This window comes from Cetorhinus maximus, chromosome 8 (genome assembly GCF_964194155.1).
Source record: "Cetorhinus maximus chromosome 8, sCetMax3.hap1.1, whole genome shotgun sequence".
Lineage (NCBI taxonomy): Eukaryota > Metazoa > Chordata > Chondrichthyes > Lamniformes > Cetorhinidae > Cetorhinus > Cetorhinus maximus.
Genome location: NC_135886.1, coordinates 143,317,082 through 143,330,123, shown reverse-complemented (window position 1 = coordinate 143,330,123; position 13,042 = coordinate 143,317,082). Strand labels below are relative to the sequence as shown.

General features: G+C 43.9%; 1 protein-coding gene across 3 annotated transcripts in view; it reads right to left on the bottom strand.

Annotated features, from left to right (window-relative positions):
* Positions 1–13,042, bottom strand: part of fgf13a (fibroblast growth factor 13a) — a 629,879-nt gene that overhangs the window by 371,315 nt on the left and 245,522 nt on the right. The window contains exon 2 of one of the 3 annotated variants that reach the window (XM_078547709.1): positions 8,798–8,965. The exons of 1 other annotated variant lie outside the window; for it this stretch is intronic. In XM_078547709.1, coding sequence (XP_078403835.1) covers positions 8,798–8,965 — 168 coding nt within the window. Of the gene's footprint in view, positions 1–8,797; positions 8,967–13,042 lie in introns of all 3 variants that reach the window. One more of the 3 variants, XM_078547713.1, reaches the window with a different exon arrangement.

Genomic DNA, 13,042 nt, shown 5'->3' with positions numbered 1-13,042 from the left:
TTGAATCGGTTACAAAGGAGACATAGTCCTAGTCTGGAATTTTAACAGGACAGATGAGAAGAAAATATTTCATGCAAAAGAGTTTTTAGGATCTGAGAACATGTTATCATAACAGGATAATGAAACCCTGCCAATCACAGCATTTAGGAGTGAGCTTGACAAACAGTTGAAGAGGAAAACTATTAAAATGACTGTGGATAGAGCAGGGAAATGAGATTAAAGTAGATAGACTTGAAGAGTTAACATCAGGACTAATATGATGGACTAAATAGTCACCCTCCACTATAACCGCTATGGTTCTATGAAATATTTAAAAATGATTTTAAAGCAATATTGAATTCAGATGATCGGTAGGACATAAGATCATAAGAACAGGAGGAGGCCATTCTGCCCATTGAGTCTGCTCCGCCATTCAACTCAATCATGACTGCTCTGTATCTCAATTCCATCTACCTGCCCTGGTACTGCCCTCCTTAACACTCTAACCTAACCAAAATCTAGTAATCTTAGTTCTGAAATTTTCAATTGATCCTCTTAACCTCAACAGCTTTTTGGGGGAAGAGTTCCAGCCTTCCACTCCCCTTTGTGTGAAAAAGTGCTTTCTGATGATATCCCTCAATGGTCTAGTTCTAATTTTAAGGTTGTACACCTTTGCTATGCTTATTATCTCTCTTAGGTCCAAATGGGGATGGCCTCACACTTGCTGATGTTGAACTTCATTTGCCATGGTTTTGGGAATGATTTCATTTTCAACAAAATTTTAATCTAAATCCACGAAGACCCATTAAATCACTGATGGATACAAAGTACACTGACAAATTAAAATCAAACCATCTCAGTTTTGAAATTTTCAATCGATCTCTAGCCTCTACAGCCTTTTGGGGCAGTGAGTTCCAGATTTTCACTATCCTTTGAGTGAAGATCACTAGCCTTTGTGGTGTTATCAAGGCACCATCTAGAAGCAGCAGCTATATATGGATGAAAATTACATGGTTCTGCAAAGGTTATTGTGGATGAATGTCAAATCATAGTTCCAGTTATGGGGAAATAAAACCCACAATGTACTCAGTCAATATGAAGCCCAATTGTATTAAGGCCAAGGCTGAGCCTTCCATCTGACTGCAGCACCTATCAATTCCAGTAATACAAAATTGCCTCGGTGTATCAGTTGGAGAGTCAGTGATCCATCACAATGCATGATTGGAAAACTTCATACCCTGAGTGACCACGGGGAGATAGAAACAGAAATGTAATTTGCTCAGGTAGTTAAGGTGACCTCATGATCCACCAGGGTAAAACTCGAATGGTTCATGTACATTAGCTCAGTCCAGGGACTGAACTGGAATAGGACTGAAATGACACTGATGGAAGACTGGGCGAAGAAAATTGCCTGTGTGATTTGTACAAGGCTATACAGAGGGAATGATTCTGTTGGCCTGAACCAGGATTAAGGAAATGAAAAGTCTGGTCTGCACTATCATGAGCATAACAAATGCTTTGAGTCCAACCATTAATGAGAATTTATTAACTTTCCAATAGAATGGCCACTTACCTTTCAAAGCAATAAAATCTGTGTATGTTCAAATTTTTTTAAATTAAATTTAATTTCAATAACTCTCCACTTCTCCTTCATAATGAGAACCTGAGGTATTGGTTTTCATCTCAGTGGCATAAACACTCTTAACAATTTGAAAAACCCATTTCCTCTTCTCCATGGATACAATTGAAGCAGGATGTCCAGTGATGCAAAGGGCAAACATCTCTTGACCCTTGATGCCTGGAATACTTGGCAATGACCTCCCCATGATTTAGGTGGTGACTGTTTGCCTCTGTAACTGCTGCTACCGGCACTGTGTGCTGGAAGAACTGAACTGATTCCAATAGGGTTGTCAATATCTTTGATGAAACAGTCAGGCTAGGACATAGAGAGGGTGCAGAGAAGATTTAATAGAATGGTAAAGGGACTTCAGTTATGTGCAGAGAGACTAGGGAAGCTGGAGTTGTTCTCCTTGGAGCAGAGAAGGTTGGAGAGAGGTGTCCAAAATCATGAAGGGATTTGATAGAGCAAGCAAGGACAAACTGCTTCCACTGGCAAGAGGGTCGGTCACCAGAAAATCATGGAATCATTGTACAGCACAGAGGGAGGCCATTCAATCTGTCATGTATGTGCTAGCTTCCTGTAAGAACAGCTCAGCTGGTCCCGGTCTCCCATAAGATTTTCTCTACAGATAATTATCCAATTCCCTTTCAAAAGCTTCAGTTGAATCTGCCTCCACCACACTCTCAGGTAGTTCAATCTAGATACTAACTACTCGCTGCGGGAAAGTTTTACATCATTTCGTCTTTAGCTCTTCTGCCATTTACCTTCAGTCTGTGCCCTCAAGGTTTTACACCCTTGTGCCAATGAGAATTACCTACCTACTCTGTCCAGGCCCCTCATGATTTTGAACGCCTCTATCAAATCTCCTCTCCTCCAAGCACAAAACGCCAGCTTTTCCAATCCATCCACACAGCCAAAGTCCTCATCCCCTGAACTGTTCTTGTGACTCTTTTCTGCACCCTCTCTAATGCCTTCACGTCCTTCTTAAAGTGTCAAGCCCAGAATTGGACAGAATACTCTAGTGTTTTAGAAAAGTTCCCCATCCCCTGCTTGCTTTTGTACTCTATGCTTCTATTTATAGAGCCCAGGATCCCATATGCCTGACTAATCGCTTTCTGAACCCGCCCTGCTATATTCAACAATTTATGCGTATACGTCCCCAGGAGTGTCTGCTCCTGCACCCCTTTAGAATTGTATCCTTTATTTGATATGGAAGTTGGGTAAGTAGCAGGCGGGTCAGGAGGTTGTCACGTTTGGTTGGGGAGGGGAAACCAGGAGGCCAGCCTAGCGTGGTCAGGAGGAGGGGTCAGGTCGGGTCAGGGGTGGTCAGGTGGTTGGGTGAGTAGTTGGGGATGGGGGTAGGGGCTAGTTGGTTAGTCAGGGGAGTGGACAGGTTGGGACCGGTGGGGAGTTGGGGGGGGTCAAGGGCAGCAGTCGGGGGAGCAGGGAGAGTAACTGGTGGATCAGGAGGATAGGCAGGTTGGGTCTGGGGGTGGGGGTGGGGGCGTGGGGAGTTGTCGGGGGGTCATGTGTGGTAGCCGGGGGGAACAGGATGGGAGTCAGGGGGTATTCAGGTGGTCGAGAGAGTTGGTGGGAGGTAGTTGGGATCAGCTGGGTAGTTGGGTCAGGGGGAGTTGGGGGTTGGTCAGTTTGGGGGGGTAGTTGGGAGGTCAGGGAGGTAATTGAGGATGTCAGTCGGGGTGATGGGGGGGTCAGTTGTGTAGTTCTTCCAACCAAAATGAATCACTTCACACTTCTCTGCATCAAATTGCATCTACCACCCATTCTGCCAGCCTGTCTATGTCCTCTCGCAGTCCATCACTATCCTCTTACAGTTCACAATACTTCCACATTTTGTGTCATCCACAAATTTTGAAATTTTTCTCTGAATACCCAAGCAAGGTCATTAATATAGATGAAGAAAGGCAGTGGTCCTAATACCGACCCCCAGAACCTGACTATATACCATCCTCTAGTCTGAGAAACAAACATTCTGTTTCGTGTAGCTCAGCAAACTTCATATCCACGAATGCCCCTGTCCCTTTATTCTATGAGTTTGAATTTCACTGTCAAACTCAATCAAGTTAGTTAAACACTTATTTATAAATAAATACATAGATAAATTTATCATATCCATGCTGGCTTTCCTAATGGATCCACATTTTGTCCTGGATTACTGTTTCTAGAAGTTTCCCCACCACCGAGGTTAAACTGATTGACCTGTGGTTGCTGGGCTTATCCTTACAAGGGTGTAACATTTGTAATTCTCCAGTCCTCTGGCACCACCCCTGTGTCTAAGGAAGACTGGAATGTTATGGCCAGTGTCTCTGCAATTTCCACTCTCTCTTCCCTCATTATTCTTGAATGCATCTCATCCGGTCCTGGTGACTTATCAACTTGAAGTACGGCCAGCCTTTCTAATACCTCTTTTTGATCAACTTATAGCCTATCCACTATCAGCTACCTCTTCTTTCACCATGACCTGTGCAAAGTCAGGTAAAGTTAGGTGCAAAGTATCCATTTAATACCTCAGCCATGCCCTCTGCCTTCACGGGGTAAATCATCTTTTGAGTCCCTCATCAGCCTCATTCCTCCTTTTACCACCTTCTTGCTATTTATATGCTTATATAAAGAATTCCCTTCTATGGTCACAGCCAGTCTCTTCTCCTGCTCTCTCCTTGCTTCTCATATCTTTTTCCCACTTCCCCTCTGAACTTTCCATATTCAGCCTAGTTGACATCCTGACATCTGTCATATGCATCCTTTTTTCTGCTTCAGGGAAATTTGGCAAAGGCAGGTTTGTGGAATTAGGCCACAGCTCAGTCTTGATCTCACTGTACGGCCGGACAGGTTTCAGAGATTAAATGGCCTCTTCTTGTTCTTAAGTTCCTACGGAATAAATTGCCTGACAGCAGGGTGGTGGAAGCAGATTCAATAGTAACTTTCAAAGAGGAATTGGATAAATACTAGAACAGGAAAAACTTGCAGGGATGATGGGACTAATTAGATAGCTCTTTCAAAGACCAGGCGCGGATACAATGGGCCGAATGGTCTCCTTCAGCGCTGTTTTGTTTTATGATTCTATATGTTGCACATATATATGTAAATATACATTGTATGTATAGGGTTAGAAATATGTTTAGCACTATCCTTGGATGCAGAACTTGGAGTGCAGCAGAAGCTGGGGAGGGTTAAAGGTCACCCCATGCTGAGCCTGGCCCCTCATTACCATAGCACTTCCAAGCTATGGACACCAAACGGACGTCTAAATAGACAGTTTCAAAAGGACAAATTTGGGATGACTGTCTCGCTGGCAGTGGCTCATGGGAATGGCGGACAGAGGACAAGATGGCAATGACAGGCTTACTGTGTCCTTTGCGAAGCCAGGAGAAACTCTCCTGTGCCTCAGGTGTCACATGAAGGTAAAGTCAAAATAAAATTTGACCTTGACCACAGCAATAACTAGGAAGCCTGAACACGCCAGGCCTGACAATGATCAATTTCGCAGAGAGGATCCTCAAACAGGCATCAAGCCCCAACAGAAAGGACCCAATGTCTAATTAAATAGGTCACTGGGACACCTGAATATTGTCCAAGGTCAGTCTGGCACTTGGCATATTTCAGGCCTCCCCCAGGTGTGGGACACAGACACAGTATGCCAGCAAAATTAGAAAAATAAGATCCTAAATTTGAGACCACACGGTCCCAGTTACAAATTGTTCAAACTGCAGACAAAGGATAGTGGCCTGGATTTTCCATGGAGCAACAATCATCGTCAGATTGTTCCAGGTGTTCCAAGCCCGGCTTTACCAGAAACGTGGAGCACTGCCTCAGGGGATTCCATCGGATTGGAGTAAGGTTGGCAGAAAACAGGACATGCCCCATTTTTATGGAACTACTGCTATATGGTAAGTTTAAAGGTCTAGTGTGAATGTTAATGACAGCTAAATGGGTGATGTTGACCGATGGATAGGGTGGTAGGGTGTGTAGGTGCGTGAGATAAGTGGGTAAGTGGGTAGAGTGGCAGGTGGGTTTAATGGCTGTTGGGTGAGGTGGCAGGTGGGTGAGGTGGTAGGTGGTAGATGGGTGGGTAGGTGGGTGAGGGCTTAGATGGGTGGGTAGGTGGGTAGGTGCTTCAGGGGGCTGTCAGGTCTGGTCGTGGATGTAAGTCAGGTCATCAGAGGGTAGCATGAACGGGAGCAGCGGTCAAGTCGGGTCGGGGGGGTAGTCAAGGGAGTAGTTGGGTCAGGTTGGGAAGGGTCAGAGGGTCAGTTAGGGTTCAGGAGGGTAGTCAGGTGGTTGCAAGGGATGCTGGAGTGTTAGTTGTGGGGTCAGCGCTGTAGTCGGGTCAGCAGGGGTTTAGTCGGGGTGCCGGGGATGTTGGAGTCGGGTGGTCAGTGTGACTGTTTCGGGGCTCAGATCTATAGTTACCCAGGAGTTAGACTAGGTTTTAATCTGTCTTACATTTCCTGGGTAACTATCCAGGTAAGTACAATGGAACCGTCCCAAGTCTCTGACTCTCAGAGTCAGAGACATTAACGGATGGTCCAGGGGAGCAGGGAAATTGCCCATCGGAATTTGAAATTTCTCGGGCAATGCTCATGAAGGTCAGTGCGTCAGGACCTCCGTGGGCGTGCTGCGCACACCTTGGGTCATCTGTCAGGTCTTTGACAACCCAGAGGCCGGAATCTGGGCCAATGATAGGCCTTCTGCCTTAATCTGAAGATACCACTTGCCCAATACCTAAAATCAGCTGCACTTGCCAATTTATTGTTTTCATACACTTATTTGTTAGTAACTGAAGCAAAATCCAGGTTTCTGATTCTCCCTGTCAGATTGCCTTAACCTCAGTAAATGATCAATCCCATGCCAACTCCTCAATACAGACGGAGAGAATCATAGATTATATAGAACCATAGAATCATAGAATGGTTACAGCCCAGGAGGCCATTCAGCCCATCGTGTCTGTGCTGGTCCTCAGAAGGAGTAATTCATCTAGTGCCACTCCCCTGCCTATTCTCCTTAGCTTTACAAATGTTTCTTTTTCCAGTATCTCTGTACCCTGGCTTAGGGATGAGGCAATCAGCAAAGTTCCTGATCAACATATTAAATGATTCTTCAGTTAGCACCTACTCCCTATTTGGATCCTTTTGTTTTACTAACTTGGCTTTGCCACCTGCTGGCCTAACCTTTTAAGATATTCCAGTCCCTATGATAGCTTTCATTATTTAGAAGTGGGGTTTGAGTCTGTGTTGCACTTTGGGAAGGAGTTCTTCATTTTCACAATCAGTGCTTATCAATAAGTTGAGAGAAAGAGTTTTAAAGATGACCATTACTGATCACTGCAGAATGATCTTTTCCATTGCAAGAGGGTGCTTAAACACTCAAATTAAACACAGAAAAATGAAAGGAATCACCAATTAATATGTCCAAAAAACATGAGCAAAAGACCCTGGAAAATCAAAAATCCCATTTAACAGCCTCAGAGTTTAATCCAGTCAATTACTATGGGTTGAATTATAAACGATGGAATCAGGGAATGTGATTCTCAAAGTATCAGTAAAAATGGATCTCTGATTCCATTTCTGCTACAATAGCATAGTGGTTGTGTTAGGGCGTGGTGGGGGTGGGGGTGGGAGCGGGGGGTGGGGGAGTGGTTTAGTAAACCAGAGACAATTCAAATTGGAATTCCGTTTTTAAAAATATGGAAATAATAAGATGGTCTCAGTAAGTGTGACCATGAAGCTGTCGTCAGACTGTCATTAAATACCAACTGGTCCACTTATGTCCTTTAGGGAAGGAAATTTTCCCTCTGTACCCGGTCTGGGCTCATACGTGACTCCAGTTCCACAACAATATGGTTGGCTCAAACTTGCCCTCGGAAGTGACCGAGCACGACAGCCTCTAGGGTCTGGGCGATAAACGCTGACCTTGCCAGCGAGCCCACATCCCGAGAATGGATTATGTGGCAGTCACCATAAACCAGTGATCCTGCTAATACATATTACTACTGTGAAGCTTAAACACAAAAAGGCAGGTAACTGTGGAGTCCAAACATGAAAGAAGTGGAGACAAGGAGAAATTACTGAGGCAGTGTAGATTGTTTATGAGAACAGAATAAATTAGGGAGTGAGCTGGAAATTATACAGTAATCAAACACAATCTTAGTGTTTCCAGGGCTGAACATATCCTAATAGGATATTAATACAGTGGAAATCAGAATCTTTTCATTTCAAAAATAGGATTTTTAATTCCATCATTTTATACTCAATGGGTGAACAGAGGAAGACTGTTGATTTGTGACCCTGGCATGTTTCTTTGTGAACAACATATGTGACTGCGCTGTTGCTGGTATCTGTGTGTGTTGGATCCCTCAGCTGTGCCAGACGGAGTCTTCTGACTGGGTTATTTTTAGCCTAGCCCCAGGTGCTTTAAAGCACGGACTGCAAATCCTTTGTTTAAAAATAAAAACGAGGAACAAAGAAATTGTCTGTGGGAAAAATGCACATTTATGTAGCATCTGTAATTGGTGTTTCAGTCACGTGATGTGACTGCGCTGGTAACTGTGAAGAAAACTACAATCACTTAATACATTGCTACAGTTTCTAAGCATATGACATATATCTGCATGCAATACGCTCCTTTAAGATGCAACTTTACGTGCATTGCATACAGTTCTCATGTTAAGTCTGCTTCTCTGCTGATGGAATACAAATAGCATGAAGTCTGCATGAGCAAATGTGCAGAAGCGTTTATAAAAAAGAGACTGCTAGGTTTTCGTGCCATTCTCTTAGCCAAGTGAATCATTTTAAAGAGACAAACTGGGGGTGGGGGTGGCGGTGGGGCAGTTTATAACAGCAAGCAACTTTTGAACAGCCAGATAAGGCAGTGATATGAAGTGAGTCACAAATAAAACATTCCTTATCCCTCCCTTTGTGCTTCCTCCATCCAAAGCAACAGACTGGTTTCTCACATGCGATTCTGTTCAAGCATCAACCCAGAATGATTCTCGGAGCTTGTAGACATGACAGGCAAGCAAAGGGGATGTGAAATGCTCACAGTGCCCCCATCAAGTGCAAGGTCTGCACTATTTACACAGGCTTCCCCCCCCCCAGCCCCAGCCAATCCCCCAGAACACAGCACACCAGAGGGACACGTACAAGAACAGACAAGACATTCGATTCTTAGTAGACAAACCTTCCAGGTCTGTGTTCTCTTTGTGGTGCACTTGCTTCAGAGGGCAGCAGAAGATTTCGTGACACTTAGCACGAAATGGGGACTCTTTTTTCTTAACATCCGAGGATTGGATAGAGTCTCGATGCAACACATAGTAATCCTGTGTGTCAGAGGCAGCGTCATCCAGAACTGTGGTTTTCACACAACAAAATGAACTAACATTAGAACGTATTCACCTGAAGCTCTCCCCAATCTCCCCTGAAGCCTTCTTAAGACATTTATGCCGATTTTGCTTGCAAAAATCAAACATAACTTTTGACATTTTGATGACTGTAATAGCGATTAAATTCCATACATGGAAAGTTCAGGGTCCCCAGTTTCAATCATGCACATTAAAAACCCTCAACATTTGTCGGAACAGTTGCCGCACTCTGTGAGCAAGGTCCCTCCTCAACATGCACAATCCAATTTTCTTCCCCAAGAGGCAAGTTTTCTTTACTAAAAAAAACATAATATAACATCACAAATCTTGCATTCCCTTTAACTCCAAAAGGGGCTTAGAATCAATAGTGAGGAAGTGATACTTTAGTTGCATAGAACCTTGGTCAGATACTATCTGGAGTAACTGCAATCGGTTGTCAACAGTGAACCTCAGGAGAGATATATCGTCCTTGGAGGGGGTACAATGCAGATTCACCAAAATGATGCTGAGGGCTTAAAGGGTTAATTAGGAGGACAGGATTGGCTGTTATTCCTTTGAGCTTAGAAGGCTCTATGATCCAATTGCAGTATTAAAAAGTGATAGATAGGATAGATGTACATAAACTATTTCCTCTGGTTGTGGAATCCTGAATAAGGGACAACAACCTGACAACTGGAGCTCGGCCATTTAAGAGGGAAATCAGGAAACACTTCTTCACATAAGGGTAGCAGAAATCTGTGACTATCTTCTCTAAAAGGCTCTGGGTGCTGGGGGATTGTGGGGGGGTGGGGGAGGCAATTGAAATTTTCAAGACTGAAATGGATAGATTTTTGTTGGATAAATGTGTCAGGAGGGGGCCATTTGGCCCATCGAACCTGCTCTATCATTCAACAAGATCATGACTGCTCTTCAAACTCAACTCCACCCTCCCACCCTATTCCCATATTCCTTAATTCCCTAAGTATCCAAAGATCTACCGATCTCTGTCTTGAATAGACTCAACGACCGAGCAGCTGAGGTTCTCCGGGGTAGGGAATTTCAAAGATTCGCAAGCCTTTGAATAAAGAAATTTCTCCTCATATTCTTACATTGTGATCCCATGTTCTCAATTCCTCAGCCAGAGGAAAACATACTCTCAGCATCTACCCTGTCTTATCCCTTAAGAGGCTTAATCTTACTTGAACGCTTATTTGGAAATTGATGTTTGCAAAACGAAAGGGTGGTGGAGTACAGCCAAAGACGATTACACGGGTTAATTAAACACCGATATACAAAGCACCCGGTTTGTTGGAAGACAGATTGACCAGAACATTAGTTGAAAAACCTGATCTGTGGCAAGAAGCTTTCTGACAGCATTGGAAAATATGATTTAAAGTATTGTTCACGAAGAAAGCAGGTTAATAATTCATAATTGGCCTCATGATATTTCCTTCAAAGCAAGCGAGTATATCAGAGTTATGATTTACTCTTCTAATTAACCGACTGCAGCTACATTTCAAAGTTTCCCATTGCCTGCAAAGTGCTTTGGGACAACAGGAAAGCACAATAAAATTGAAAATAACATTTCTCTTTTTATGTTTTGAGCCCACGAGTCCAAATCTGATGAACAAAGATTGGGAACCTTTTCATCATGAAAACGCTAATGCTCCTTTATACTACAAAATGAACAGCCTGGAATCGCTAGTTTATTTCAAACCTCGATGATGTGAAAGTGACAGTGACCTAAAATGTTATTTTTCATCGACAAGGGAGTCAATGGTTATTGGGTGGTGGGGTGGGTGAGGGGATGGACAGGAAAATTTAGTTAAGATCAGCCATTATCTTATCAAAGCAGCTCAAAAGGCCAAATGGCCCACTCCTATTCCTAATTCCTGTGCTCCTGTATTCAAAATGTAAATGAGCAACACATTAAATGAGATTCTTCATGGAAGAGTATTCCTTACACACTAAATCCCTACGTATGCACTTGTTTTTGTTTTTATGCTGAGGTGCGTCTGCCTTAGGTTGACAGGACACCTCATTGCAACATGTAAATTCCATTCTGGATAGAGTCTGATTTAACATCAATGTTTGCCCACCTGGTCTTTCAGGGATAATCCGGCATTGAAATGGGGACGGGAACAGCGGATCTGGCAGGTTAGGGTTTTCCCAGAACGGATTGTGAACCGGGGTGAGGAGTGTTTCCACCTCTCACCCCAGAGCCTCAAACACACGCCCTGCCCATCGCAGCCTCTTGTGCTGGGGGTGGGGGGTGGGGGTGGGGTTGGGGGTTTGCGGGGGGTGGGGTGGTGGTGGTGCCTGTTGGGCGATGACTTGGAGACATCAAAACAATCTCTGGATAAACTTACAACTGCAGCATCATTGCTGCTTGTTCCATCCTCTGAAGTAATTTCCACAAACTCCACCAAGCAACAACGTAAACACCAATAATTTCAGATAACCTCAGATAAACCCTTATGAGTAAATGGAATGTGCAGTGTGTGTACAAGGGATGTAATGAATGGAGAGCTCACAGGAGTTTACTATTACAGGTACAGAGAAGCAATGTCATGTTTGATAACCTTGCTGAGATTTTTATTTCAGGAGATTTAAGTCAGAGGGCGGAATCGTCCCAGATTTGCACTAACTGCAGTACTGGGCGTGAAATAAGACATTTTACCCGCTGGCCACAATGGTGGACTTTCACAAGGGCATCATCCTTCCCGCCTCATTAATTATGTAGCCACAGGAAACACGCCATCTCGCTGGTGGGCGGCCTCCAATTTGCCCACCATACCGTTACCTCGCCGCTTCCTCATGCTGGGCGCCATAGTTAAACTGCAGCCGCGCGCACACTCCTCAGTGCTTGCAGCCCAGCACTGCTCGGGTGAAGGCATAGCCCCAAAAACCAAGAAAGGTGCAGACCGCACCCCACTCCCCCACCCCCCCCCCCCCCCCCCCCCCCCCGCCTAATTCAGTCCCGCATCCTTGGGATGCCTTCTGGGCACCTTGGAGGCTCGCCGCGATGTCCTCTACCCATGCTCTGGCCACAGGAGGCCCATCAGTCTCATCACTGCGGCTTGGGAGGTGGTGCCAGAGGTGGTCAGTACCAGTGCTGCACAGGAGAGGTCGGCCATTCAGTGCAGAAAACAGATGAATGATCTGATCCATGCTGCCAGGGTAAGGCAAAGTCATGAAGCTATTAATGTACATAATATTTTGGAAAATATTTCTCTTTTAAAATAGAGGTTTAGTCAGGATCGCATAGGGATGTAGTCAAATTCTGTAGAACCTGTCATACATGTCAAGCAGCAGGAAAACCACAAGCAGTGATTAAGCCGGCGCCTTTAATCCCAATACCAGCATTTGAAGGACCTTTTACTAGGGTCATGATTGATTGTGTAGGACCCCTTCCTAAGACTAAAAGTGGAAATCAGCATTTACTAACAATAATGGATGTGTCTACCAGGCTTCCTGAAGCAATACTTTTAAGAAATATTACAACTAAGAAGATTATGGAGGAGTTAATTAAATTTTTTACAAGATATGGTTTACCTAAAGAAATACAACCAGATCAGGGGTCAAATTCCAATCACAGCTGTTTAAGGAAGTAATGAACAGTTTGGGGATAAAACTGTTTAAATCAGTAGCTTATCATCCAGAGTCACAAGGAGCTTTGGGAAGATGGCATCAAACTTTAAAAACGATGATAAGAGCATACTGTTAGAATTCTGCACAGGATTTGGATACGGAATTTCATTTTTGTTATTTGCTATTAGAGACGCTCCTAATGCGTCGACTGGATTTTGCCCTTTTGAACTAGTTTATGGTCATGAGTTAAGGGGACCACTGAAATTGATTCATGAGAAATTGGTAGGTCAAAATTCAGAAACTACTCTCCTGGATTACGTATCAAATTTCAGGGAAAGATTGAACAAGAGCATGTGAGCTGGCTAGGGAACATTTAAACAAATCACAGTAAATGATGAAAGTGAAAGCAGATAAGAAGGCTAAAATTCGCAGCTTTGTTTCTGGAGACAAAGTACTAGTTTTGTTACCAGTTCTAAGTGATTCATTAAATGCAA